A 27775-nucleotide genomic window follows, 5' to 3' on the forward strand; every position below is an offset into this window, starting at 1 on the left:
CATATATCAGGTGTATGTGTGGGGTGTTAGGAGATTTAGTGCTAATTCACACCGTGGGGGATTTTTTTTTTCTGGCAATGAAAATTTGTATCGGAAGTGAGCGGCGCTCGTTTCCGCCGTGCCGCTCCTCCATCCTGGCACTTGTCTCCATCCTGGTCCCTGTGAAGTGCCCGGACCCAAAACAGGAAGTAAGTACCCAGATCTAACTCTAAATTCGCGTTCTGTCGCCGCGGAGAGCCGCTCCGGTCCCGACGGCCACTTTACAGAACTCGGACTCCTTTCTTCCAACATTTAACTCCTCCACAGCAGCCGAACCGCGCAGATTCACTTCCACACGAACATGGCGTCTCTTTTTTCTCTTCCCTCTCTGCAGCGGAGCTGAAGGCGGCTTCTTATTCGCCAGTTGCTTGTTTGAATTTCCCCGTTCCACCTTAAGTGCCGCAGCAGCTACGTTCTGGCGCTGCACCATTTAAGGTGGACCGGGAAATTTCGAACACAAATTTAGCGAATTCGAAGTTTTGTTTTTTTTTGGAAGTTTTTATGCACAGATTCCTCAATAATGTGCTGTGGATATCATAAATAAAACACATTTTAGATTTATCATGCTGACGTTAGTTTGTGGTATTGTTTTTACACGCTCTCCTATTAGCTACTCATTATATTAATGTTAATCCAATGTATTTAGGTTGGTTTATGTATTCTGGTTCTTGTTTGAGCCCTTTTTCTGGTTCAACAACAGAATTGTATTGAATGTTCCCGTTCCACCTTAAATTCTGCACCGTTTAAGGTGGAACGGGAACATTCGAACAAGGAGCTGGCGAGTAACGTTAGAAAGCCAACTTCAGCCTCGTCCTCTGCTGCGTTCAAATCTATCAGTGAGGTTAGGACGCAGTAACCTTACAGTCTTCTTTAACTAGGTTTCTCAAGACTCGTGTTCATGTCTCTGTCAACCTTACAGTCGTTTAAAAAATGCATTTTCACCTGACTTAGTAGTCGATGATATTGTAGACACTGTAAGCTGTTGTAGCTAACTGGCCTAGCTGTGCTCTTACATCTGTGAACATCAGCAGAGTGATGGTTTGGAAGGGATATAGCAGCTAGAGTTTTACTTCAGTGCTGCAGAGCTGTTTTTATTTTAAATATCCTGAATAAACGGTTATAATGTCTTTCCAAAGGGTGTCATTTATTGTGTATAAGAATACATTCAGCAATTTAGTTCTGGTGTTTCTGCTAATGTAGCTGACCCCTTATGAAAAGGACATGCAGGAATACAACAGATACCTATGAAAATCTTGTAGTTGACTAAATTTAAATCATGTTTATTGTCACATCACACTTACACAGGTGCGAAGGTGAGTGAACATCTTAGGTGTGTAGCCCCCTTGTAGCACTTAAATATTACACACACACGCATATATATATATATATATATATATATATATATATATATATATATATATACATATATGTGTGTGTGTGTGTATATGAAAAAAACAAATATACTGACTCTAAATAAATACACATACAATATTCATATACAATATGTACTAGTACTGCACTATTCCAATGTACAGTTGTACAGTAATAAGTTCTGAAACAAAACTATATGTACAATTGTACACATTCCACATGTGCAGTTAGTGAGTCTGAGGTAGATAAATAAATGAGATGCAGGTACACAGGGGATAGAATATTGATATAGAAATCTTCCAGATTATATAAGATGTGGATAGAAAATGTACGAGATGTCAATCAATATGTGCAGGTATAGATTTGCTAGATTGAAGGTGCATTAAGATCAGAGTAGGTCTGTTGAGGTGTGGATGAGGTGTAGATTGTCCATGGAGATCATCATGATTCAGAAGTGTAGTTATGGGCTCATAGACTGATACACCAGCGCTACTGGCTGTTCAGCAGCTTGATGGCCCAGGGGAAGAAACTGTCTCGGAACCGGCTGGACTTTATGTTTCTGTACCTCCTCCCGCTCGGCAGCTGTGAGAACAGACAGTGGCTTGGGTGGGTGGAGTCCATTAGAATCCTCCTGGTCGTCCTCAGGCAGCGGCTGGTGTATAAATCCAGGAGGTTTGGGAGCTGGACCCCGGTGATGTGCTGGGCTGTCAGTACTACCCTCTGCATAGCTTTCCACTCAATAGCAGTGCAGTTTCCATACCAGGTGGTGATGGAGCCTGTTAGAATGCTCTCCACAGTGCATGTGTAAAATGCTCTGAGGATGCGGGGGTTCATGCCAAACCTCCTCAGCCGCCTGAGGTGGAAGAGGTGATGGGGGTGTGCACTTTCTCTTGCTTTCTGAAGTCCACTGTGAGCTCCTTGGTCTTGAGGTTGTTCTCCTGGCACCAGTGTGTCAGGAAGCTGACCTCCTCTCTGTAGGACTCCTCGTTGTCATTGGAGATCAGGCCCACAATCGTGGTGTCATCTGCAAATTTGGTCATGACATTGGAGCTGTGTCTGGCTGAGCGGTTGTGGGTGTACAGAGAATACAAGAGAGGGCTGAGCACACAGCCCTGAGGAACTCCGGTGTTAAGGGTCAGTGAGGAGGAGGTGATGTTGCCCGTCCTTACCACCTGGCGTCGGCCCGTCAGGAAGTTCAGAATCTGCAAAGTGCACAGTTCAAACCCAGATCCCGAATTTCAGTGCCAATCCTTGAGGGCACGATGGTGTTGAATGCAGAGCTGTAGTCCAAACAGCATTCTCACATACGTGTTCTTTTTGTCCAGATGGGAGAGGGCAGTGTGCAGAGTCAGGGCTATTGCATCATCAGTGGATCTGTTCTGTTTGTTGGCGAACTGCAGTGGGTCCAGAGTGGCAGGCAGTGAGGAGCAGACAAAATCTCTGACCAGCTTTCCAAAGTACTTGGTTATGATGAAGGTCAGAGCAACCGGGCGCCAGTCATTTAGAGTATTCACGCTGGCTGAATTTGGAACTGGCGCAATGGTGGCCAGTTTGAAGCACGCAGGAACAACAATAAAACACCCTACTTGTCTCTACACTCATTATTCATTTTATCAGCTCCACTTACCATATAGAAGCACTTTGTACTTCTACAATTACAGACTGTAGTCCATCTGTTGCTCTGCATACTTTGTTAGCCCCCTTTTCACCCTGTTCTTCAGTGGCCAGGACCCCCACAGAGCAGGTATTATTTGGACAGTGAATCATTCTCAGCACTGCAGTGACACTAACGTGATGAGGTGTAAGTGTGTGTTGCGCTGGTATGAGTGGATCAGCAGTGCTGTTGTGGACCCATGTCCTACATTTTTATGGTGTTTTATTTTTTTTGCCCCCTCGAGTTCCACATTTGTGTGGTTTTAAGTGCCAAAAATGATTGTCATTCATTTTTACAACCTTTTTCTAGCCTCTCTTTACCCCTTAGAATTAAACAGGCTGTTACTGTGTAAGAATGATATACGATAAATGAGCTCTGTTCTCCTTGGTTGTCCTGTATTACACCTCTTTCAAAAAGCACTCAGAGCTGAAACACGCCTTAGATCTTCAGTATGAGTGGGCGGGGCTAAACTGTTGTAGGCTGGATAGATGAATATATATAAATAAGTTAGTTATCCTGACATCACAGAGTGAAAACAGGCTGTTTTTGCAGCTTAGTGTTTCCATATATGAACTGAGTAGTGAATGGTACACTTTGAAACTGTTAACATATGAATGAATGAAATTAACCTTTTAGCTAACTGTGTTTGAACCTCCGCATCTAACCCATCCGTGCAGTGAAACACCACGTACACACTAGTGAACACACACACACTGGGAGGCAGTGAGCACGCTTGCCCAGAGCAGTGGGCAGCCCTATCCACAGCGCCCAGGGAGCAGTTGGGGGTTAGGTGCCCTGCTCAAGGGCACTTCAGTCACGTACTGTCAGCTGAGGGGATTGAACCGGCGACCTTCCGGTCACAAGGCTGGTTCCCTAACCTCCAACCCACGACTGCCCCTCAAACTATTGCTTCAAACTCCCTTTTTTAAAAACTAGCATGGGAATGTCTTGGTTTTCCATGGTACAGGCCCTTTACATTAGTGTTCAGACACCATATTCACAGGCTGGAGTCTGCATGTATGTGAGGTAAAGTCTATTTTGTCATGTTTCCTCAGGCTGAGCATGAACACAGGAGATGTCTCAGGTGCCGTGACTCTAGACTCAGTCAATTCTGTCACTTTCACCCAGGACACTGATGGCAACATCATCCTGCACTGCGCTCAGAACGGTGAGATGTTTGGTTGGTGCAGACTTTGTGTGATCCTTCTACTAAATACTTCTCCTGTGTACTTCTTGTATTTGATGATCAGCAGAAATGTATGAAAGTGTAATACGTCTTATAGTTCTTGGTGTGAAAGCTCTGGAATCGCATCACTGAGAGGTTGCACAAAGCTAAATGGCTTGGTGTAATAGATTATACATGGCACACGCAGATGATGGAGGTTTGGGGTCGGATGAGGAAGCCGAATCTATTCCCAAACGACTGCGGTTGTCCAAAGAGGAGACTGAAGACTCCCCTGCCACTCCCTCCGGCTACTCTGTGCTCGCACTTCCAAGTGAGTAGACTAACAGTATGAATATGTACAGTTAGGTGTGGTTAATGTGGTATTTTATTGTTATTGCATCACAATAAGCTTTTACTTGGTACCTAAAGAAATGAACTGCATGCTTCATTGATATACAGTGTTGTGAAAAAGTATTTTCCCCTTCCCAGTTTCTTCTATTCTTGCGTATTTGTCACACTTGAGTGTTTCAGATCATCATACTACATTTAGTTAGACAGAGATAACCCAAGTAAACACAAAATCCTGTGCTTAAATGATGATTTCATTTGTTGATGGAAAAATGCTGTTCGGCCCTGCCTGACCCTATGTGAAAAAAGTAATTGCCCCCTTAGTTACTAAATCAACCAGTTGAACAAATTCACTTGCCTCTTGGGTTCAATTTCACTGGCCATACCCATGGCTACTTACCTGTTGAATCTTAACATCACTTAAAAAGAACCTGTCTGGCAGTGTGAAGCAAGCTAGAATGTCTCAAAAAAGCAGCACATGATGCCACTTTCTGGAAGGCGTTACAAAGCCATTGCTAAGGCTCGGAGACTCCAGAGAACCACAGTGAGCACCAGTATCCACAAGAGAAAACTTGGAACAGTGGTGAACCTTCCCAGGAGTGGCCAGCTTATCAAAATTTCACCAAGAGGGCATCGATGACTCATCCAGGAGGTCACAAAAGAACCCAGACAAACATCTAAAGAACTGTAGGCGTAACTTGCCTCAGTTAAAGTAAATGTAAACAGTTCCACAGTAAGAAAGACACTGGACAAAAATGTCACCCGTGGGAGAGCTGCAAGGCTCAAACCACGGCTGACCAAAAAGAACACAAATGCTCGTCTCGCATTTCCCAAAAAACATCTAGACAGCCCCCGAGACTTTTGGGATAGTATTCTAAGGACATGGGTCCAGTTACATTTAACGTAAAGCTAACAGTGCATTCCACCATAATAACATCATACCAACAGTCAAACATGGTGGTGGTAGTGTGATGATCTGGGGCTGCTTTACTTCTGCAGGACCTGGATGATGTCATATCTGATGGAACCATGAATTCTGCTCTCTGACGGAGAATGTCTGCCTGTCAGTTTGTGACCTAAAGCTCAAGCACAGTCGGATTATGCAGCAGGACAATGATCCAAACCACACAAGCAAATCCGTCTCTGAATGGCTCAAAAGAAACACAAGACCTTAAATGAGCAGTTCATGCTCAAAAACCGTCCCAAGTAGCTGTTTTAAAGCAATTCTGCAAAGAAGAATGGACCAAAATTCCTCCACAGCGATGTAAAAGACTCATTGCAAGTTATTGCAAATGACCAATTTTTAGATTTAGGGGACAATTACTTTTTCACATGGGTGATATAAGTTTTTAAATAAATCTTCATCTTCAACTAATGAAACATTCGTTTAAAAACTGCATTTTATGTTTATTTGTGTTGTCTTCATCTTATCCTAAAATCAGTTGGATGATCTGAAACATTTAAATGTGACAAATTAAAAACAAAAAATAATTTTCACAGCACTGTATAATAAAAATGTCCTCAAGTTTCTTATTTTATCAGTTATATTTTAACTATTTCACCCACCTGAACGTCCAGCGCTTACTTAAAGCAAAAGCAACATATTTAATTAAATATTTCAGTTTCAGAGAGTGATGAGAGCTTTGAGGTGACAATGACTGCTACAGAGATGAAGGATGAGCTGGAAGAGCAGCAGACTGAAGAAACACAGGTACCATCCGCCAAGGCCTCTGTACCTCAGCCAAACAGTTCTTGTGAGAACTTTTATTAAGACGTTAAGTGTATGTTGTGTGCTGTAATACGTGTATATTCTTACAGGACGAGAACTCGTCCTCCCCACGGAAAACCAGCGATGTGTCGGCAGTAAGTCAAGCCTGGTTTACTACAAAAGAGGACAAGGACACACTAGTGAACAAAGGTACATCTCTGTGATACAAACAGAAGCTCCCAAATTGTATTTATCTGTAAACAACAATAGTGACAGGTTTCTAAGGGACTTTACAGGAAGTAACACATGTACAAAATACACACACACAATACACTGATGAGATGTCATTCCTTCCTCAGGTCACAAGTGGAAACAGGGTATGTGGTCAAAGGAGGAGATTGACATATTGATGAACAACATAGACAACTACCTCAAGGTAAGCTCTCTTGATCTAGACCCTGCCTTTAAAATGTGTTTATATTTATAAGACAAATATTTTAGAGGTGCACAGTCGAATCAGCCAAGATACAAGTTGGCTGATTTTTGCTCAAAACCTGCTAATGAGTTATTATATTATCATTATTTCATATTATTTCATTATTATTTTTGTTGTGGCTGATTTACTTGCACTGCATTTTAATGCTGCTCGTACACCTGTACTAAAACGTTATAACATAGTTATGCATAATAAATCAATAATTCTAGACTAAAAAGGCTTTCAGTGGTTAATTACTATTGACAGTACAGTTTAGTCCTAGACTAGGCTTAATTTCTATCCAATGAACCAGCCTAGAATGTTTGGTGCTTTTTTGAAGCTGGTGTAGTGCTGTACCCATCATTAGCTTTTATGGTGCACAGTAAAAAGCACCTGCAAGCAATGCAAATGTCTTTTTATTGGAGAAATTCATTTTCTCTGTGGTGAAAATCACACTAACAGCCTGTCATATTTTCACTCTGTTCTCCTGGATGCAGAACCGGGGGATCCAGGACCCCACAGAGATCATCTTTGAGATGTCAAAAGAGGAGAGGAAGGATTTCTATCGCAGTATTGCCTGGGGTTTGAATCGCCCCCTTTTCGCGGTATACAGACGCGTGCTGCGAATGTATGACAATCGCAACCATGTAGGCAAGTAAGTATACAGGTGTGCAGGTGCTGTGCTTTAATGATAACTGCAAAGTTACATTCGCTACGTTTACTTTCTGAAGTGTATTTTCTGCTGTGAAATTCATAGAAAATGTCTCCTGGTTTTCAGATACACTCAAGAAGAGATTGAAAAACTGAAAGAGTGAGTCCAGTTGTTTTGGCCTGCATACAGTTTATTCATTTTTATTTATTTATTTAAGTATGTATGTAGATATGTATGTTGTGATAAGTGTTGGATGTGTTTGTGTTTGGGCAGGCTCAGACAGAAGCATGGAAACGACTGGGCCACCATTGGGGCAGCTCTTGGCCGCAGTGCCTCATCAGTGAAGGACCGCTGTAGACTCATGAAGGACACCTGCAATACAGGTCAGAATAAGCCTAATATAAATTTTTTTTACTGTCAGTTAAATGGCCAATGCTTGCAGACTGAGTGTTGATGTCAAACATTAGACTGAATAGTCATTTCTTTTTCCCATAATGGCAAATTATTATAGATTTTTTTTTTCAAAATTTGTGCATAATTCAATGGTTGAGATTCAAACAAAGTCATTCAGTGTGGTTTGATGTGGGGTTGTTGATTCAATTGTATACCTTCCTCAATCAGTCTATTCTTTAATTAATTAGTTAATAATTTATTTGTTAATTCTTCACTTTATAGTTACACTCATATATTATTGGTAAGAGGTTCAGCACATTAGTCTTTTATAAAATGAGTATGTGTAAGAAGCTGTGCTCTATAAAGCCTGCATTTTGACATAGGGAGTCTCTTCCCCTAGGCCTAATTTAAAGCACTTGCGCTCCAGGGTTATGATGCCTCTTACTAGCCTTGAACCTAAATAGTGAAATAAGTCATTGTGTTTGGTGTTACGTTAGATTGCTTTTATATATATATATATATATATATATATATATATATATATATATATATATATATATATATATATAGTCTTTTCTGTTAATTATATAGTCATTAATGGTAATTCTGTTCTAATTTGACCAATAATGTTCAAGTGAAATCTACCAATTTTGTAACCAATCAAACACACACACCCTGTCCTATTTAATTGCATATATTTCTTTCTTCTTTGGAGATGTTCTCACCAGCTGTTATTTGAGTAAACATACTAACTTTGTCTCTGTGAGTTTAACCTGTTTTTTGTGTTTAGCAGTGTCTACAGCAGATGTTAAAAGGTGCATTTTAAGGAAGCTTATTGACTCTAGTGGCAGGAACTCAAAATGACCAGTGAACCTATATGTGACTCCTGAGCTTTTAGTACTGTAATGTTGATGGTATAATAGTGGTAAATCTGAAAAAAAAATGTTTTTATTTGTGAACGATTATGCCTTACAGCATCTTGTATTTACCTCTCCGATGAACGTATTAAAAAAACATTTTAGGTCCAAACTTTTTCTCAAAACTATCATACAACAGTATCTCAGGTATCAGGCAGTGTATTCATAACCATTTAATGTAATAACTAAACTCCGCAGATGTCTGGTTCCCATCACTGCCACTGTGAAAAGAGTATTTCACACCAAACCACTCTGAATGACTTTATAATTCGTAATAATTGAAGTATGCAGACAAAATCAGTGGAATTCCCCCTTAAATCTTGGTTTGAAGATTAAGGTGATAGGGGAGCTAATTTAACATCAGCAGCATTCACTTCATTCATTCTTTCTCTTCCTCTTTCTCTGTCAGGTAAATGGACAGAAGAAGAGGAGAGGAGGTTAGCGGAGGTGGTGCATGAACTGACAGGCACTAAAGCGGGTGATGTGGTGACTCAGGGCGTTTCGTGGGCGTCTGTGGCTGATATGGTCGGCACGCGCTCGGAGAAGCAGTGCCGCTCTAAATGGCTCAACTACCTGAACTGGAAACAGAGTGGAGGCACAGAATGGACCAAAGAGGATGACATCAACCTTATCCACAGGTCTGTGCGAGTATATGACAGTATACATTTGATGCAGTCAGCTAGATGTGTTTTTGGTTAGTGATGTCAATTTACTAATTAACATGCACATTAGATGATGTCCATGTGTGAACGTGAGCAGAATGGCCAGTGGTGAATGAAGGTTAAAGTAATTGGTTTGTATATTTTGTATAGGATATTTGAGCTTGACGTGGAAGATGAGAATGACATTAACTGGGATCTCCTGGCTGAGGGGTGGAGCAGCGTTCGCTCACCTCAGTGGCTCCGCAGCAAATGGTGGACCATTAAAAGACAAGTGGCTAATCACAAAGAACTTCCCTTTGCTGGTAAGCCCTTCAGAAACTCAGTATTTATTACCTTTCAAAAGTTTGACAACAATAAATAAACATTTTTTGCCATAACTTTCCACCAGTGTTTGCAAATTTCTGCATAATTCAGTCACTGAGATGTAAACAAAGTCATTCAGAGTGGTCTGATGTGATATGTCATTGTAAACTTATCAGTGCAGACTTTTTTACATTGGTGCTGATAGGAACCAGGGGTTGTGATGTCTACAACACAAATACAACCATTTTATTTACTATCCAAAACCACCAGTGAACCTGCACGTGTCTCCTAAATTTTATGTGTAGTGCTGCTGCTGGTAATATAGTGGTAAATGTGAAAGAATACATTTTCTTTGGGGACTGTTTTGCCCTATAACATGCATAAACATCTCCACCATGAATAGATTAAAAAAATGATATATTTTAGCCAAAAAGCTGATCTCAGAACTATTGTAAAACAGTGTCTCAGGCATCAGGAAATGTATTCATAACCACTTTGTGTTTGCAACTTTCTGTGAGGGAGCTTTTAGAGGCATTAAACTCTTCAGACATCCGGTTCCTATAACCACCGCCCAGGAAGTTTTTCTAGAATGGAACGCACATCAAACCACTCTGACTGATTTTGTTAACATCAATCAATAATTGATTTGATTATGCAGATTTTTTGAATAAAACTGGTGGAATTCTCCTTTACATCAAAAATATTTTAGTTTTAGATTTTAAAAAACTTCATAACTGAAGAAACAACTGAAAAAAAGTATTTGCTTGGGAAGAAGACCACACTTCACACATCTTACCATGTGTTGTGATGTCAGCACTCATCAGCACTCAGACCTTTCTAGTTTTTAAACCACTTTCAGGGCAAAAAAAAAACTCTTTACTAAGGCAAAGCCTACTCGTCACATCAGTAAAGACAGTTTAGTGAACACAAAGCTAAGTGTAGCAAAATTGTTAATAATGCAGTTATTTGTCTCACTTATTTGAAACGTAACTCTGAAAATAAAAAAAGTCAAAAGAAGGTGAGGTGTCCCTGAACTTCTGGCAGAACTTCCATATCGTTGCTGTCAGAAAAAAACCTTATATCTCAATTTTTGTTGTTTTTCAGTTTTTGACATAATTTGAAAATGCCTGTTGTCTTTTATATTGTGTGTAAATTTCATGATGAATAGACCAACAGAAACGGCCCAAAATGACTTGGAAAAAAGTCTGGTTCCACTAACTTGCATAAAAGGTAAAGTATGTTTTTTCCTTCCCCTGTAAAGTTGTCATTTTGGATACAAGGTTTTGTTCCGACAGCAGCGTTATGTTCTCAGAACTGAACAGAACGTCCATGTGTTCTCAGAACTCTCACTCCAGCTTTAGATGTTCATCTGGTCCTCTGTCTATGTCTGTATGAAGTCTTGTTGAAAGGACTGCAGGATGTTGTGGAGGCTCCATCATCTACAGTGAATAAGGTGGTGGTGGTGGGTTCTCGCTCTGCTAACGCCTCTCCCAGCCCTGTCACGGCACTGCAAATCCCCGTCCAGATCCCTGTGCAGATCACACATGTCTGTGAGTACAAACCTGTAATGCACTATGTGGACACATGAACTCTTGTAGGTGTGTCTTTAACTTGAGTCTGTTTAACTGTGTGTTTCAGCATCTTCAGACAGTGCGAGTGGTACCTCTGAAAGTGGGACAATCACGCTGAACTCTGGAGCTCTGCAAGCCTTTGAACTGCTACCAGTGAGTGGCATAAGTATTAACATGCATGCTGTCGCTCGGTCGCTGTCATATCAAAACCTCAACTTTTTCATTTTGTTACTTTGAAAAGGCCAGTGGCTTTTTATATGAAAGTGGCCCAACAGAAATGGTCCCAACTTGGGATAACATCTTTTTCCATGAACTCAAATTAAAAAAATGTTGTCTTTCCTTCATGAAGTAGCATTTCGAAGGTGGTGGTTTTGTTCGGACGGCATCGCACATCATGGTGTCATTTTGATTCAGATGAAGATCAGGTTTAAGGGTTGTGATTTTCCTCTTTTTCTCCTCTGCCCTTCTTGTGCAGTCCTTCCACTTGCAGCCCACGGGCACTCCCGGGACCTATTTCCTGCAGACGGGGTCCAATCAGAGCCTCCCCCTCACGCTCACGGCTAATCCCACTGTGACACTCACCGCCGCAGCATCGCCAGGCTCCCCAGACCAAATCATCTTACACAGTCTCTCTGTGAGTGTGTGTTTGAGTTTCACTACATGACTGTGTATATTAGCACAAATAAATTAGCAACAATTTAAGATTTAATTAGTTATTTCGTTAATTAGTTATTTCTTTTTATCTGGTCTCTCCCTCACGAACAAATACTCTGCCAACCGTCAGGCGGACAGTCTGAGTGAGAACGTTACAGTGCAGATGTCTCACCCTGGCATCATCATCCAAACTGTGACCTCGGAGGACCTCGCCGACCCTCTCAACCAATCAGAGTTGGCTGCGGAGCAGGACTTGGCCAATGAGGAGACTGCTGAGAGCACAGAACACTCAAAGCAGGAGGGGGAGTCTAGTGAGCCAAGCTCAAAAGCCATAACAGACAAGGTACGACAGATGGACAAGCAAGTTTGGTAATCTTCCCTGAAGCCTCATTCAGTGCAATCTTGTATATCTTATTTTGTCACAGAATTCTACTGAGTAGCATTGGGCTATTAAAGGAATACAGCAGCATTTTTTCCAACCTAATCTCTGTCTGCTGCATCTGTAGCCTGTAGTAAGTTACCACAGACAGTTTTGATGTGTTTCCTCATGCTTAGAAAAGAAAATAATAGAAACCAATGAGCAGTTTCTGAGATCAGTCAGTAAACGCTTATGCAAAACATGTTTATAAGTACTTTAATGATTTTTTTCAGTCAAAGATTTTGGTAAATATAGTTGCATATCTGTATAATTGATTCTTTTATAGATTTTCCAGAGAGACACAATACAACTTTTCTTTTACAATACTAATACTGATACTGAAACCTTGAGTTTTGGCTGATACCAATCTGATATTTCTTCTACTACTTCTCCTTAATCTCTTCTACTACCCCACACAGCTAACATCACATCATACAGTGTGAGCGAGAGCTATTTCAGGACAGATTTGTTACAAGATTGCATTGGATTCTTTCTTGTTTTTCAGCATTTTCTACTGATATCGACATGATCCCAATACCCATCAATATCAATATGCCATCTCTACTAGTTTGTCACCAACATAGTCATATGGGTGGAGGTTCCTGCTTGATTGTACATGAGTACCAGAAAAAAAGGAACATTAGTAAGACATTGTCTCATGTCTGTCTCATCCTAAATCCCAAGGGTGCTGGACCAACTGAAAGCCTTATGCATGGGCCCTGCGCCTCACCTCATTTTTCTTTAGCAGGAACTGCCACAACATTAAAATGTGCAGAATTTTCATAATGACCCTATTTTAGTATCGTCCCATAATCCCAAGTCTTCCTCAATGCTGTCTGAACATATAAGTAGCTTCACTGCCTGTCAGTAACCTGTATACAACAGGCTGACAAATGCTTCTTTAAACCGTTGCATCTTGGCCGTCAAAGCAAAACTCTATTATGAAATGTTTTTGACTAGTATATTATTCAATAAATCTCCAATAACAGACTCTGAGTTTTTCCCTTATAAATCAATACCTTTACCAAGCTAGATTGAGACCTTTATTAATCCCACAACAGGGAAATTTCACCTCCACATTTAACCCATCCGTGCACTAGGGGCAGTGAGCACAATTGCCCGGAGCGGTGGGCAGCCCTATCCACAGCGCCAGGGGAGCAGTTGGGGGTTAGGTGTCTTGCTCAAGGGCACTTCAGTCACATACTGTCAGCTCAGGGGATCAAACCGGCAACCTTCGTTTCACAAGCCTGGTTCCCTAACCTCCAGCCCATGACTGCCCCCTAAACAACTTCTCAAAGTGATTTGAACAAAAAAATAATAATAACAAGCATATTGAATGTTGCTAAAACTAATTGATATAAATCTACAGTAAGAGCCTGAAAGCAGCATGAAGAACTTGATCCTGGGTCAAGCCAAGCTCTGTGTTTGTGTATATTAGAGCAATAAGCCATGAGAGGCGAGTGAGTTAGAGTGATGTAGCCATGCTAAAATCACTGTAATGAAAGGCTTCTCGTGGCTTATTGCTTTTATAAAATGGCAGACAACATAAACTATGATAAAATATGTTAAATATTATTGTTATTGTTGTATGTTATTGTTGCCAAGAAACCATGGACGGCTGAAGGAGGACAAGAACGTTTAGTCACCCATTATTGGATATTGCAGCCATTTTATGAACTTCAGAATTTTTTTGTCATGTAATAATGAACAAATCATAATATAGTAGTGTTTAATACAAAACCTTCATGCTATAAGCAGGTTTTGGTCACCAAATTACCTCTGTGAGAACATTTCCATTAGCACCTCTATGCAATTTCCAGTCCTATTTAGCACCAAGCTAGTGGCATTGTAAGTCATTTTTCCTATGCTGGTGCTAAATCTCAAATGCCTCCCTACTCCCTACATCAGGGGTGTCAAACTCAACCAGTGAAAGGGCCATATTAAAAAATCTCATCAAATCTGTGGGCCAGAGACAAAAGTTTTTATTTCATTCTTAATTAATGTTGTGCTACAACCCAAACTGGCCATTTTTATTCAAAATATGCAAAAACGTCAGCAGTAAAATACAGAGACTTGTAGTAGACCTTAAAATATTACATGAATACTAGAAATATTCAAATTTAAACATCCCCAGGAGCTCAGTCTTTTAAACCTACCTATCTGCTTGAACTAGACACCTGGCATCCTTTCTTTACTGTAAGTTCATTAAGACTCGGACTCAATTTCTGAGCTGCTGAGCTGACGTTAAGTGTTTATATTGGCTGAACTGCAGCTGAAATCCAGCTAGTGTGTTTGGTGATGTGACTGGTGTGAAATTGTGTAGAATTGTGTAGAATTGTGTAGAATTGAGATGTAACCGCTGTCCTATAGATTGTTATTGGGGTAGAAGAGTCGGAACACGTTGTCTGGCGGCCTGCTCTGGCCCACTGGCCTTGTGTTTGACACATGGGACTTACATAGTGCAAATCCATACTGGATGAATAGTGCACTATTTGCACTATTATATAAGCCACACTTTCATAACTTACATACCGCACTATTTAGTGAGCCTTTGAGATTCAACCTGGGTGTGATGCTACTTATGGCACTTTAATTCAAACCCAGTTATATTATTGGAGGGGTTGTTTAGCCTGTTAGCTATCTTTTAGCCTGCTAGCTAGCTAGTCAACCTAGTTTTAGGTGTCAACTCCTCAGTTTAAACAGAACCAGGTTCTTCAACTTTTGTCATGTAATAATGAACAAATCATAATATGGTAGTGTTTAATACGAAACCTTCATGCTATAAGCAGGTTTTGGTCACCAAATTACCTCTGTGAGAACAGTGCTAATTTACATTAGCACCTCTATGCAATTTCCAGTCCTATTTAGCACCAAGCTAGTGGCATTGCAAGTCACTTTTCCTATGCTGGTGCTAAATTTCAAATGCCTCCCTACTCCCTACATCAGTACACTCGGTGGTCCTTGTGAGCAACATTACAGTCAAAGATTATTACATTAACAGCACAAACCTGTTCATGATTTAGCTCAGTAATACAGAGTTCAATTGCTGATTCAGTTGTGTGTATTTATTAATGATTTCAAATGGCTTCAAACGCAGCTGAGCAAATGAGATTTAAGACCAGAACCATCTGTTTTGTTTTATTTATTTATTTAGTTAGTTAGTTTTAACTAAATCCCGGTAAAGTAATATTCTGTCATTCTGTTACAGCAATTCTGTCCCGTTCTCTCTTGCCAGGCTCAGGGATCTAAAGTGAAGGAGGGGAATTCTGGAATAGGTGATGGTGCTGTGCTTATCGTCCCATCTCCTAGCAGCTTCATCCCAAGCAGCGACATCACCACAGACTCCGTCCTTCCTGTCGGAACACTGACAGGTGAGAGTCCACAGCCGCTTTTGAGTGACCAGGAAAGTTTGTACTTTCAACTCTGCTTTCCTTAACGTTTTGACTCTGTTTGCGCCCTTCAGATCCCATTCTTCAGAACCAGGAAGAAGGCTCAGACTAAGAGCTACTCTTGGCCTGAGGAGCTGTGTGGTGAACGTTGTGAAATAGAGCCATAGATCAGTTACAACTCTAGTCCAGTGCAGGAGAACACAGCATATTGTTTCTGGATGAGCAACCTGCCATTCTTAAAACATCCTGCCGGTGTAGAAATGTTGTAGTTGGCAAGCATTAAGTGCTAATGTAAAGGCTTTGTAGCTTTCCACTGACCACGTGCCCAGGCAGTTGGTTTAAGGTAGGAGACAAATATGGTAAGCTGTTTAAATGAAACCTCGGTTTCATACAGCCTTGTGCATTACTGAATTAGCTACACCTTGCCATAACTGATTCTGTTACCCATGAAAGGGTGTTGGGTGTCACAAACTGACTCTGTTTGTTTGTTTATTTGTTTTTAAACATTATGAGCCAATTCTCACATCATGAGCAAGACTGTGGGGCACGCGTACAAACAGGTTACTTGTATGCATACCTGTATTGATCTGTTCAGCAGTATAGTATCTGTACATTTGTCATAATTCAGTCGAATTGGACATGAAGGTACAACCATAGAACACATTTTTTATTCATTTAAACGTAAATTCTTACACTGTTTTGGAATATAACTATTTTAAAGTATTTCCGAATACTGTTCTCCCACTTATTATTCCTGTTTTATGAACTTTGTCAAGATGCACTGGTTCCATGTTCGGGTGTAGTACCAGGATGTTAGCCAAACTCTAAACGTGTGCAAGTCTGGACAGCTGTTAATTTATAAAAGGGTTACGTTTTCTTTTGTATGTGAGTTTCTGCGTTTGTGTTTATTTATTGAATAAACAAAATGTTATTCACCGTGTGTCAGGTTGCCATTGTGTTTTAGGGAATGCTAATATTTTCCACATTTATGTTTGTCCTGCTTTAGCATGCTAGGTCAGAAGAGCTCACACTGAACTCTCCAGTCGGTCCCCTCAACTGCCCCCATGTGCTATGAAAGCACAGGCTTCATTAGAGATTTTATCTTCATCAGGGGTCCTCAATTTTCTCAAGAACAGAAGCGTATTCACATGTTCTTTCCATCCCTGTGAGGCACAGTCTGACTTCTCTAATGAGCTGTCCTAAACAAAGAAGAGGGCCTAATTAGTGAGATCAGCCGGGCCTTTGTGAGGTTGGAACTAATACCTCTGGACGTCAGTGCCCTTGATATACTGACCTTACTCTGTCGCTGTCTTAATAAAACGTTGTAGCTTTGAAATGGTAATTTAATAGGAGAAGGGAACAATGTTCTTAACTTTAAATGGCCTGGAAAAACTCATTTTCTTTACTTTTTTGAAATACAGAAAGAGTTTGATGTAGTATGTAAAGACTGTTACACACCAGCCACTCCTTAGTCCATATATGAAAACTAGGCTGCAAATACAGACGATAATTGTGCAATATCACAAAAAATAACCTATTTACATATCTACCTATTCAGCCTACAGACGTTTAGCTCCGCTCATTCACACTGAAGTTATAAGGAGTGTTCCATCCCAGTATAATGCATAATTAAATCGTAAAGATGTAAACTGTGTCATTTGGAGAAATCTTGGTGACTGAATTATGCAGAAATTTTGAAAATCTGGGGAATTCTTTAAAGCAGGTTAATTCTAAGGGATCAAGAGAGGTTGGAAAAAGGTAACAGAGAAATGAATTATGACTGTTTTTGTTACATAAAGCTGCACAGGCATTAAAAGTGGTCCTCAAGAAAAAAGATTAAACGAGAAAAATGTAGGATTTTTAATGTAATGTTTCATGTCCTTTAATGTAAAGTAGCACGGTTTTATTTCATGTAATTATGGGACATTTTGATCCCTTTTTCATGAAATGAAGGACACAGTGTAAAAGGCAGCAGATTTTTTTTTCAAATCGAAGTCTGAGTTACGAGTTTTTAACAGCAATATTTAACATGATCAGGTAGAAGGGTGTTCCAAGAAAGAATAGGAACACAATAGGAATAGGCCTTTTCAACAGACAGTTGTAGCAAAGGCTTTCCCACAATGAAATGAAGGTGTAGGCTAGCACTCTCTCTCGAGTGCTTTGGTGTTAAAGGGGAATTCCACAGATTTTTCATGATTTCTGCATAATTAAATGGTTAAGACATACATAACATCATTCAGAGTTAGATGTAAAATGCTTTGTTCTGGAGAAACATACCAAATCAGAATTGTTTACAATGGTGTTGATAGGAACCAGACGTCTGAAGAGTCTAATGCTTCTGAAAGCTATGCTGCCTGATGTCAGAGACACTGTTTTACAGTGTTACAAAAAGGTTTTGCCCTAAAACTGTAGCGGAGAGCTACATGTAGGGAGTTGTAAGGTGAAAAAGTCTCCAAATAAATTTTTTTTCCAGATTTACCACTATTACACCATTATTGGCGTTACAAACTAAAAACTTCAGATACATGTAGGATCAGTCGTGGTTTTGAATAGTAAATAAAATGGCGATCATGGCAGATAAGTGCATGTTCTCCCTGTGTCTGCGTGGGTTTCCTCCGGGTACTCCGGTTTCCTCCCACAGTCCAAAAACATGCAGTCAGGCCAATTGGATGTGCTAAATTGCCCCTAGGTGTGAATGTGTATGTCTGTCTGTCTGCCCTGCGATGGACTGGCGACCTGTCCAGGGTGTATCCTGCCTTCTGCCCAATGACAGCTGGGATAGGCTCCAGCACCCCACCGCGACCCAGAAGGATAAGCGATTTAGATGATGGATGGATGGATGGCAGATAAGTAATTTATAACTTGTGTAAGTAAAAAAATCTTTGCCATGGATATCAACTTAGCAGCAAGTAAGCACACAGTTGCCTAAACAATTCAGTACTTGGAGAACTTGAAGGCTCGTCTTGCTGTGTACTTACAGTGTGTTTAGTGTTTAATTTCAGGCTGTTGGTAGAGAAGCACATGTAAGTATAGCAGCTTTGTCTAACATAACCTTCATAGTGTAAACCTCACTCTGAGTGGACAAAATTAATCACTGATCACCTAAAAATAAACAACCATAGTACACAGTGGGAATATGGATTTATTATATTTTTCTTACATAAAATGCACATTATAAATGACATATCAACAATCATTGATCTTTACCGTATCAAATAACACAGTATCCGGCGATTTAGAAACAGAAACTCTGTTTTCATAAGTGCTGCGATTTCAAGATTGCTTGTTTTTCCCATAATCAAAAAAATGCAAGTAATCTCAACTGGGAATGTATGTTCCATGTTATGTACAACAAATATAAAAAGCTTTATGCAGCATAACCATGGCTTATTCAAGACCTCAGTCTCATTATTACATTGGCATATATAGCTATGCAAGCTGTGTACAGCAATCAGGGTGCAAAATATCTGCATCAAGTTCCCAGAGTGCTACTGATTATGCATATGTTTGCGTCTATTATACACTTGGTCCACTTCAGAAGGCTTCCAAAGGCAGACTGGCCCTGCCCCTCAAAAGGGGCTGTAGGAAGAAATTTTTCTCCTTTTTTCCGTCATTTCAGAACCCTCACCTGAGAACTCCAGTTCTGAGTGTGGCGTTCTGGTCGACCCGCATGGTCAGGAGTTTTCCACCACTGTGAAACAGTTCATGTTCCTATCATAAGGCATTGCTCTGTTTCTCATGTCCCACATCGTGAAAGTATAAGTTGGCACAAATGCATAGCAGGACGATCGAACCAAGCATGTAGTAGATCAGGTTGCGGAACTTGGGCTCCAGTTCTCCCTGTCTGTACCAGAAGATCTGATGGAAAGAGACAAAAATTGCATTTCTCAGTAATATTCCTCAAGTGATTGAAAGCAACTCCACTTCATATGTGAGTTAAAGGAATATTCCAGCATTTTTCAGCCCTCTGTCTGCTGTCTGTACCATCATGTTTATAAGAGTAGCTATTGGGCAATCCTATATATAAACATATGAAACCTGTCAATACATTACTATACATTGTAAATTCAAAACTACAGTCAATAGAATGAGACTTTGGTCCCATTTTTAGAAGAAGTAAAGAACAGTAATTTAGAGTGGTTTCAGGTGAAATGTCTGAGACATTATTTTACGACTGTTTCGAGAGAAGATTTGTCCTAAAAACATATTTTTATGGTGGAGAAGTACATGGACGGCATCGCAAGGCAAAATCATCCCCAAAAGCTGGGTGTTATGCACTTATTCAGTTATGTTGCTGACCATCTCACACTACATGCCTTGTTAACATTTTGAGTCATAAATAGCAAACATTTTTGAAAATATGAGAAGGCCCCCAAAGCTTGATCTGAGACAAGAGATTGACTCATTTTTCCCTTCAGATGATCTGTCAAGTCAAGTCAGGTTTTGTCATTTCGGCTTTATACAAGTACACAGTGAAACGAAACAACATTCCTCCAGGACCAACACAGGAACACAAGTGCAAGACAACACAATATACACAGTGCAGACAATACAGTATGATAAATAAATATGAAAGACTTCCAATAAATACAAAACAGAACACAGGCAGTACACAGTACTGAGAGTATGTGGAGCTGTGCTAAGGAGGATGTAACATACTATGACATATTAACAGCTTAGCAGATAGCCTAGCATATATGAGCATAGCAGTCACTGAGGTAGCAACCAGAACAGCAATGGAATACAGTATTTGGTAGATACAGTAATTCTAGCAGCTAACATTGTTAAAGTGAAGTAAAATGTGCAAAAATGCAAGTATTCAGATAGTCTGAGATGAAAAACTTGTCACTTCTGATCGAGTTCCAGACCTGGAAAATCGCTTCACATTGTTAATCTGTCAAAAGGGGCAATTTGGGGTTACAATCAGGAGACTACTCGTGTAGTGTAGGCCCAGCTTAAGAAATATGATATTTTTAAAGATTTATCACCATCACCACCATCAATATTACATATAAATTAAATGGCTGAAGCTGTGTTGTAGACATAGTGACCCCATCTGAGCTAGTAAGTTTCTCTATACTACACTATTTCTTATTAAAACACTCTGAATGACTTTCTTTACAGCTTTTCCACTGAATTACGCAGACATTTTGAGAAATTGGTGCAATTCCCCTTCAAGGTTTTCTGGTGTCTATGCATAATCAGTCTGGAGTCTGTGTAAACTCCACCCATACCAACAAACTAGAGACATAACAATACAACGAATCATTTCAAATTGTATCGCAGTTTATCATTTTGTATTACTGTATTGTAACTAGTGTGTTAGCTTGTGGTTAGCGTGTTAGTCTGGGGCTAACATATCAGCTTGTTGCCAGAGCATTAGATCGGACGACTATAAATCACTGCTTTTAATTTCAAATATTGTTTTACTGAAAGTAGTAACATTAACATATTAACCATAAGGCACATTTTCAGCCAGTCCATATTTTTGCTGTATCAAAAAAAAAACATGTATGGAATCGAATACCGAGTTTGGGAATCGTTTTACCTACAATACACCACAACGTATTACTACAACATCTTCCCTTAAAACTAGTCTCAACTTATAAAGAATAAATTAGACAAATTAATGCACAAACGCTTAACCGAAATAAACAACTGCTCACTGGTTTCTGTTATAGATGTGTTTTGCATTTACAGGTTTTCTGTTGTAAGGACAAGGAAATGCATCAAAAAGATGTGATAATCAACTGTGTGCTGAAGACACAGCAGGCAGAGATTATGCTGAAAAACGCAAAGAGAAACAAGCAATTTCTAGCCATTTTGTTATATAATAACACAGATCCAACACAAATACCAATATGTACTGTAACTGCTCTTATATATTTACTGTAGAGACACATCCTGGACTAGTTAATTTCCTCACAGGTACATCAAGGCTCTTACGTATAAGTTTTAAAAGGATTTCAGGTCCTTTACTTACCAGAATTATGACTGACACACACACAAGCAGGATACAGACGGCAAAGAAAATGTTCAGTGGCTTTGGAGGCAGGGAGGGAAAGACAAAGGAGCTAATAATGGTCACCTGCAACAGAGCAAAATAAACATCAGGACCCAAAATGTTGAAGTGTCATTGTATACAAAAATCTGTATTCAACAGGACTTACTATTATAAGTAGAGATGCAATTCCACCAACTATTAAATTGATGAGCCTGTCCTGTAAGCAAGAAATACAGACAGGGTGAAATGCTGCGTCTCCATCTGTCATCACAGCCAACAGATCAGTTCCTAGGAACCAGCTAGGATTAAAGGGCCCATATTACAGAAAAAAAGATTTTTTTAATGATTTTTCTGGCATCACAGTGTTTGATGTAGTATATAAACATTGCTAATGCTTCAAAACATACTGTTCACTCCCCAGCCCAGTCCATACTTAGAGAATTGAGTGCAATAACAGCTCGTTTTGGGCCGAATCCAATTTCTTATTTTTACCCCTACCCCTTGTTTTCGAGTGTCTCCTTGCCCCTTGGAACTGAGTTACAACGGGTAGTGGTTAAAATCTTCCCTATGAAATGGGACCCTCAAATAAAGAAGAACATCACTTCATTAACAGCTACTAGTGTTGCTCTGTAGGCGACCCTGCCAGTCTGCAGTGACAGCAAAGGAGGGTAAAGTTGAGCTCCTCACTGCTGGGCTTTAGTTACATTTAGGCCATCATATGCTTTCAAAGAGGTGGGGGGGGGTTATTTTTTTAATTCTTCAGTGATATGAAGCTGAAGTCAGCTATTCACCAGCTTCTTGTTCAAATTTTCCAGTTCCTCCTTAAATGGAGCAGCAGTTACATTCTGGTGCTTCAGGTGTCAACACTGCTTAACTATTTAAGGTGGATCGGAAACGTTAGCTAGCTAGCTACCAGGACCTCAGCATACTATTAGTGATTTTTTAGGCTTGTTATGAAGAAAAGGACCAGAAACCATTGAAACGACATTAAAGTAAGATAATACAATGGTTATCTTTGGTCGCTCGTGCAGCCATCTTGCCTGTTTTTCTTTTTTCTCATAACACTCTGTTTGGAGTGCGTCTCTGAAAAACCCCTGTTTGGAGGGCCATGTAGCTCTAACACTTCGCCCTACCCTAACACGCAAACCGGAGGGCTAAGGGCTAAGTGATAGGGGCAAGGAGTGAAATGGGATTGGGCTTTGTATTTACTCTTTCACGAAAACCAACTCAAATGCATATATCTGCCTATTCAGCCTACAGCAGTTTAGCAGCCAAACAGAAGAGAGTTTCAGATGTAAAGGCACAGTAACAAAAACCGCCTGACGGATAAAGAGAGATTGGAAAATGGTGATGTTAAAGTGACTTATGACTCCTTTTGGCACATAAAGTCATACAAACTTTATAAGTGGATCTCAAGGGAAAAATTAAATGTAGGATATGGGTCCAATAATTTATTTTCAAGAATCAAGACTTTGAACCAATTAACACAGCACTAATACCAATGGATAAAAACAAGAACAAATCTGACATCTTCTAGGCACAGTCCTCTGTTATGTCAGCTAATAATATGTACTCTGAATTACAAAGAAATGTTCTTCCTGCGGAACATTTTTTGCACCTACCCTTGCTGATGCCTCTCCAAACAGAGGTCTGTCGTCCAGGCCACTGGTGCCATAGGTACGCGCAGTAAAGTCATCCATGGCCTGATCTGTTCACTCCCAGCACCCTCTTGCCTTTAGCAGTGGTGTGCCCTTCTGAGTGGAGGCTGGTACTGCATCCTCCTTCCTCCAGGGGTGGGCTTGATCCACAGGTGGGTTTACCAGCAGCACATCACGAGCGATGGGCTACCTAAAAAAACATGCCATCTATTTAATAAGACCTCCAGAACAAGGCACACACTTTTCATGTGCGAAAAACTACTGATGTTTGCAATACGTATTTCACAAGTGCATGATTTCAGAGAATCTGTTTAGTTTGATCCTTTTCTTTGCTCACAGAAGGTTCAGCTCCCAGAGGGCTTCATAATTAGCTGATTTGAATTAGACGCATTAGGAAGTAGAAGGCCAGTATTAATATCAGGGCAAATTTTGCAGAAAAACAAATAGAGTGAAATGAAAGAATGAATCCCATCCAAACCTGTAACAAATGTTGAAATCCTGAAATAGCACTCAGTCACACTGTGAGATGTGACGTTAGAGTGATTGAGTAGTTTGAGCAAGTTTTCGACAATCTTAAGTGAAAAAAAAATCTCTACTGGCCGATACTCAAAGTTTCAATATCAGTATTGGTAGAAAAAGTGGTATCACGATATCTCTTTAACGGAGTCGAAAAATCACTAAACGGTGGAGGCAAATGGGAAAGATTTGGAGATCACACATGCCAATATATCATTTGTTAATCACCATATTGGCTGAAAGATGCAAATGAGCCTCTAACCAATCACAATATTTTACAAACAATTTTACAAATTCCAAAAAAGTATGTGAAATGCTAATAAAAACAGAAAGTAGTGATTGATAAATTCAGTTTGGTTCATATTAAACTGAAAACAGTACAAAAACAAAATTAATATATGCTTATTCCAAATTTCATGCCTGCAACACGTTCCAAAACAGTTTGGACAGGAGCAAGTTTAGCACTGTGTTAGATCACCTTTCTTTTTAACACCAGTTCACATTTTGGGGACTGAAGACCCCAACTGATCCCATTTTGAAAGTAGAATTTTTTGCCATTCTTATACAAGTCTTCAGCTGCATAACTGTATGTGGCCTTCGATGTGGTGTATTGCACTTTGTAACATTCAGAATGGCTTGGCAACAAGCAGGGACGTTGTCTAGAAGGCAGCACATGTTGGTCCAAAATGTGTACAAATCTTTAAGTGTTAATGGTGCCTTCACAGATGTGCAAGTTACCAGCTACTAATACACCCCCATAGCCAGACTCTGGCTTCTGAACTTTATACTGGCAACAATCTGGTGGTCCATTATTTCCATAAACAATGTGAAAAGTTGACTCGTCAGACCACAATACATGTTTCCACTGTGTATCAGACCATTTCAGATAGGCTCAAGCCCAGAGAGGTCAGCAGCGTTTCTGGATGTTGTTGACACTTGGCTTCTGCTATGCGTAGTACAGTCTCAACTTCATTTGTGGATGCAGCGACGGACAGCGTTTATTGACAAAGGTTTGTTAAAGTATTCTTCAGCCCATGCAGTGATATCTATCACAGAAGCATGCTGGTTTTTAATGCAGTGCCGTTTGAGGGGTCAAAGTTCATGAGCATTTCCTGAGTCTTTCGACGATATTATGCACTGTATAGGGTGAAATACTCAAAATTGCAGTCGCTAGAATGCTGGATAGCTTGCTGTTGCATATTTTGGAGAGCCTCAACCCATCCTTGCTAATAAAGGACTAGGCCTTCCCAGACTCATATACCCAAGCATGACTGCATCACCTATTTAAGATGTTTTTTTAAACATTTCACAACATTCTTAGTCTTAAATTGCCCAGTCTCAACAGTCGCAAGCACCAATTTCAGAATGAGCTTGTATTTACAAAAGAATAATACAGTTGATAAGATAAAACATAAAATATCTTTAAATACAGATCAAAGTGGATTTACAAATCACTGTTTTCTATTTCAAATCTACTGTTTTATTTGCATTTCACATACTGTCCCAACCTTTTGTGAATTGAGATTTTTATTTTACTAAATGTTCTGTGAGCATCCGGACCATTCTCAAACCCTCCATATATTTCTATTGGAGTTCGGATGGATCAAAAGGTGTTTACTTTGGTCAAAAATGATGTAAGTCGATCTTTAATCATGTCACATCAAGGATTTGGTAATGTGTTTTCAACATATAATCAATATAAGCACAATACAGAATTGCATCCATTTTGTGCAGCTCCACATCACACTATAACATCGGCGCTAATTACAATGGAAATCTAATTACTTATGAACATCATCAGAGCAACTTCAGTAGCAGAGTAACTTTAGTTATGGTTTATGTAAACACTGTACAAACTCTCTCTTCCAGGAAATATCGACATTCATACAATGGGGATACAGAATCACAAAACAAGGGGGGCATTCTCACAGCTGTTTGGCCAAGGGCTAGTTCCTGCGGAGTGGACCATGAAACCATAAGCACAGCACTAAAACTGTGTGTGATCAGTCATGTGATCAGCTGATCTGAATCAGCGCAAAAGCACTAATTCTTTTCTGTTTGTCTTGTTCAGTCCTGAATATTTGGCAGAATAATGGGGATCAGCTAGGCAGGCAAACTAAATACGCTCTCAAAACTAACCAGACTACACACTATTTAACATGAAGCAAGCATCTGGATGCTTTACCAACCAAATAATGTCATTTACCTTGGAATGTGAGGCAGAACTTCATTTTAATCTGATGATTAAAGTGCAGTGTATCTGAGCAGCACAGGTGAAGACCATTTTAACAAAACCATGGGTTCCTGTTGACAAGGCCTGGAAGACAGAACAGGAACTGGTTAGCTCTGTTCACCCATCAAAGCATGTGTGCTATGCATACATAAAAGATGGTTCTATAAGGGTTCTTTAATAAGGGCAAAGGTTCTATAAGGAACTATGTCTATACAGAATTATTTCATGCTGAAATGGTTCTTCCGATTGATGGATGTGTTGTTATATATGGTTCCACATAGCATCAAAAAGGGTTCTTCTGTTGCTACCAGCTTGACATCTTAATAATATCATAATACATTGGTGCTACATAGAACCACTTTCAAAAAGCATCTATATAGAACCATATACAACACATTCTCCATCAATCTGAAGAACCATTTCACCATGCAAAGAACTACTTAAGCATGCAAATGGTTCTTTGAGAGTTCATGGTTCTATGTAGAACTCTTGTCTTTACTGAAGAAACATCTTTTTAAGTGGGTACTTAAGATGTTGTAAATAAGCAGGAGGTTAAAATAACTCCATTGGTGTTTTCTTACTAGTCTGCCTTAAAGAGGCTGAAGTCAGCTGCCTATTCAGCAGATTCTTGCTCGAATTTTCCGTTCCACCTTAAATGGTGCAGCAGTTACATGTAACACGTAGCCAACTGCTGCACCATTTAAGGTGGAACGGGAAAATTCGAACAAAAGGCAGGCGAATAATAAACTTCAGCCTCATCCTGTTTTATTAGTCAGTTAACACTGCCAAACACATTGGAGACTCAGACAGCATCACTCGCAAAAGTCAATAACAGCTCATAAACTGAAATGACCACGTCCAGAATAACATCTACCCACTCTTTGTGGAGCAGACGGTCAACAACCCTGGTTAAAACGGTTATTTATTAAGATAACAGCGATTATCTTGGGCAAAGCGGCTAAATCAGTGTAGCTATGGTTAGCCCAACAGCTAACAAGCTAACGTTAACTAACAGATCGAATGAAGCAGGAAAACAAAGGCACGACAGGACAAAATCTGAATATTTAAAGCAAGATTTTAAATGTCACCAGACTTACCCACAATCTTGTTTACCAGTCTCAGCCAGGTGTACTGTCACAGCCAGAGAAAGCCCCTACAGCTTCGGTATGACCATAACTTCACAGAGCAGAGTAAACCGCGGATGTGGTGCAGCGAAAGGACGTGACGGAGTCTTAAAGACACAGGCTGCATTCTGTTTGGTCACTAAAGCTGCGGTAGGAGTAACACTGTCATTATGCTAAACACGCTGGAAAGATGTGTCCAAGCTCGTTATTGAACTTTATTGTGTTATATGAACATGTTCTGTACGTTAAATATGACAGAAACACTGGGAAAGCAGAGAAATAATACAAACGAAATAATTATTCAAGCTTAAATTCATGTACATAAATGTAAGTTTACTAACAAAAAACTGTTTTCTGTTTTTCTAAGTGCAACTGAAGTATATATTAAAACCATAAAACCCACAATAAGAAAGACATAAAAACTGTCAATGAAATTTAAAATTTTCATGTGATGGTCAAGGTATATACACCCAGTACACACACACACACACACACACACACACACACACACACACACACAC

At 39.9% G+C, this 27775-nt stretch overlaps 2 protein-coding genes across 3 annotated transcripts; one reads left to right on the plus strand and one right to left on the minus strand.

Moving 5' to 3' along the window:
* The first annotated feature begins 109 nt into the window (after window positions 1-109).
* On the plus strand, window positions 110-16659 carry dmtf1 (cyclin D binding myb-like transcription factor 1). Of its 2 annotated transcripts, XM_036563817.1 has the most exons (17): window positions 110-188; window positions 4120-4232; window positions 4438-4560; window positions 6200-6288; window positions 6396-6495; window positions 6645-6721; window positions 7258-7415; window positions 7539-7571; window positions 7686-7795; window positions 9132-9360; window positions 9535-9686; window positions 11085-11237; window positions 11326-11411; window positions 11734-11892; window positions 12043-12255; window positions 15566-15701; window positions 15794-16659. In XM_036563817.1, exons 2-17 carry the CDS (start codon window positions 4127-4129, stop codon window positions 15829-15831), a joined length of 1962 nt encoding a protein of 653 aa, XP_036419710.1. In that variant the 5' UTR covers window positions 110-188; window positions 4120-4126; the 3' UTR covers window positions 15832-16659. The 2 variants fall into 2 exon arrangements, with proteins under 2 accessions (XP_036419710.1, XP_036419711.1); XM_036563818.1 differs by lacking the exon at window positions 110-188 and having other exon boundaries at window positions 4165-4232; window positions 4418-4560.
* Window positions 16660-18844: 2185 nt separating this feature from the next.
* tmem243b (transmembrane protein 243, mitochondrial b) lies at window positions 18845-27340 on the minus strand. The gene is made up of 6 exons (XM_036563840.1): window positions 27228-27340; window positions 26104-26214; window positions 23346-23571; window positions 21890-21940; window positions 21703-21807; window positions 18845-19577 (listed from the first exon to the last, which is right to left on the minus strand). Exons 3-6 carry the CDS (start codon window positions 23421-23423, stop codon window positions 19434-19436), a joined length of 378 nt encoding a protein of 125 aa, XP_036419733.1. The 5' UTR covers window positions 23424-23571; window positions 26104-26214; window positions 27228-27340; the 3' UTR covers window positions 18845-19433.
* Window positions 27341-27775: the final 435 nt, after the last annotated feature.

This window comes from Colossoma macropomum, unplaced genomic scaffold (assembly GCF_904425465.1).
Source record: "Colossoma macropomum unplaced genomic scaffold, Colossoma_macropomum, whole genome shotgun sequence".
NCBI lineage: Eukaryota > Metazoa > Chordata > Actinopteri > Characiformes > Serrasalmidae > Colossoma > Colossoma macropomum.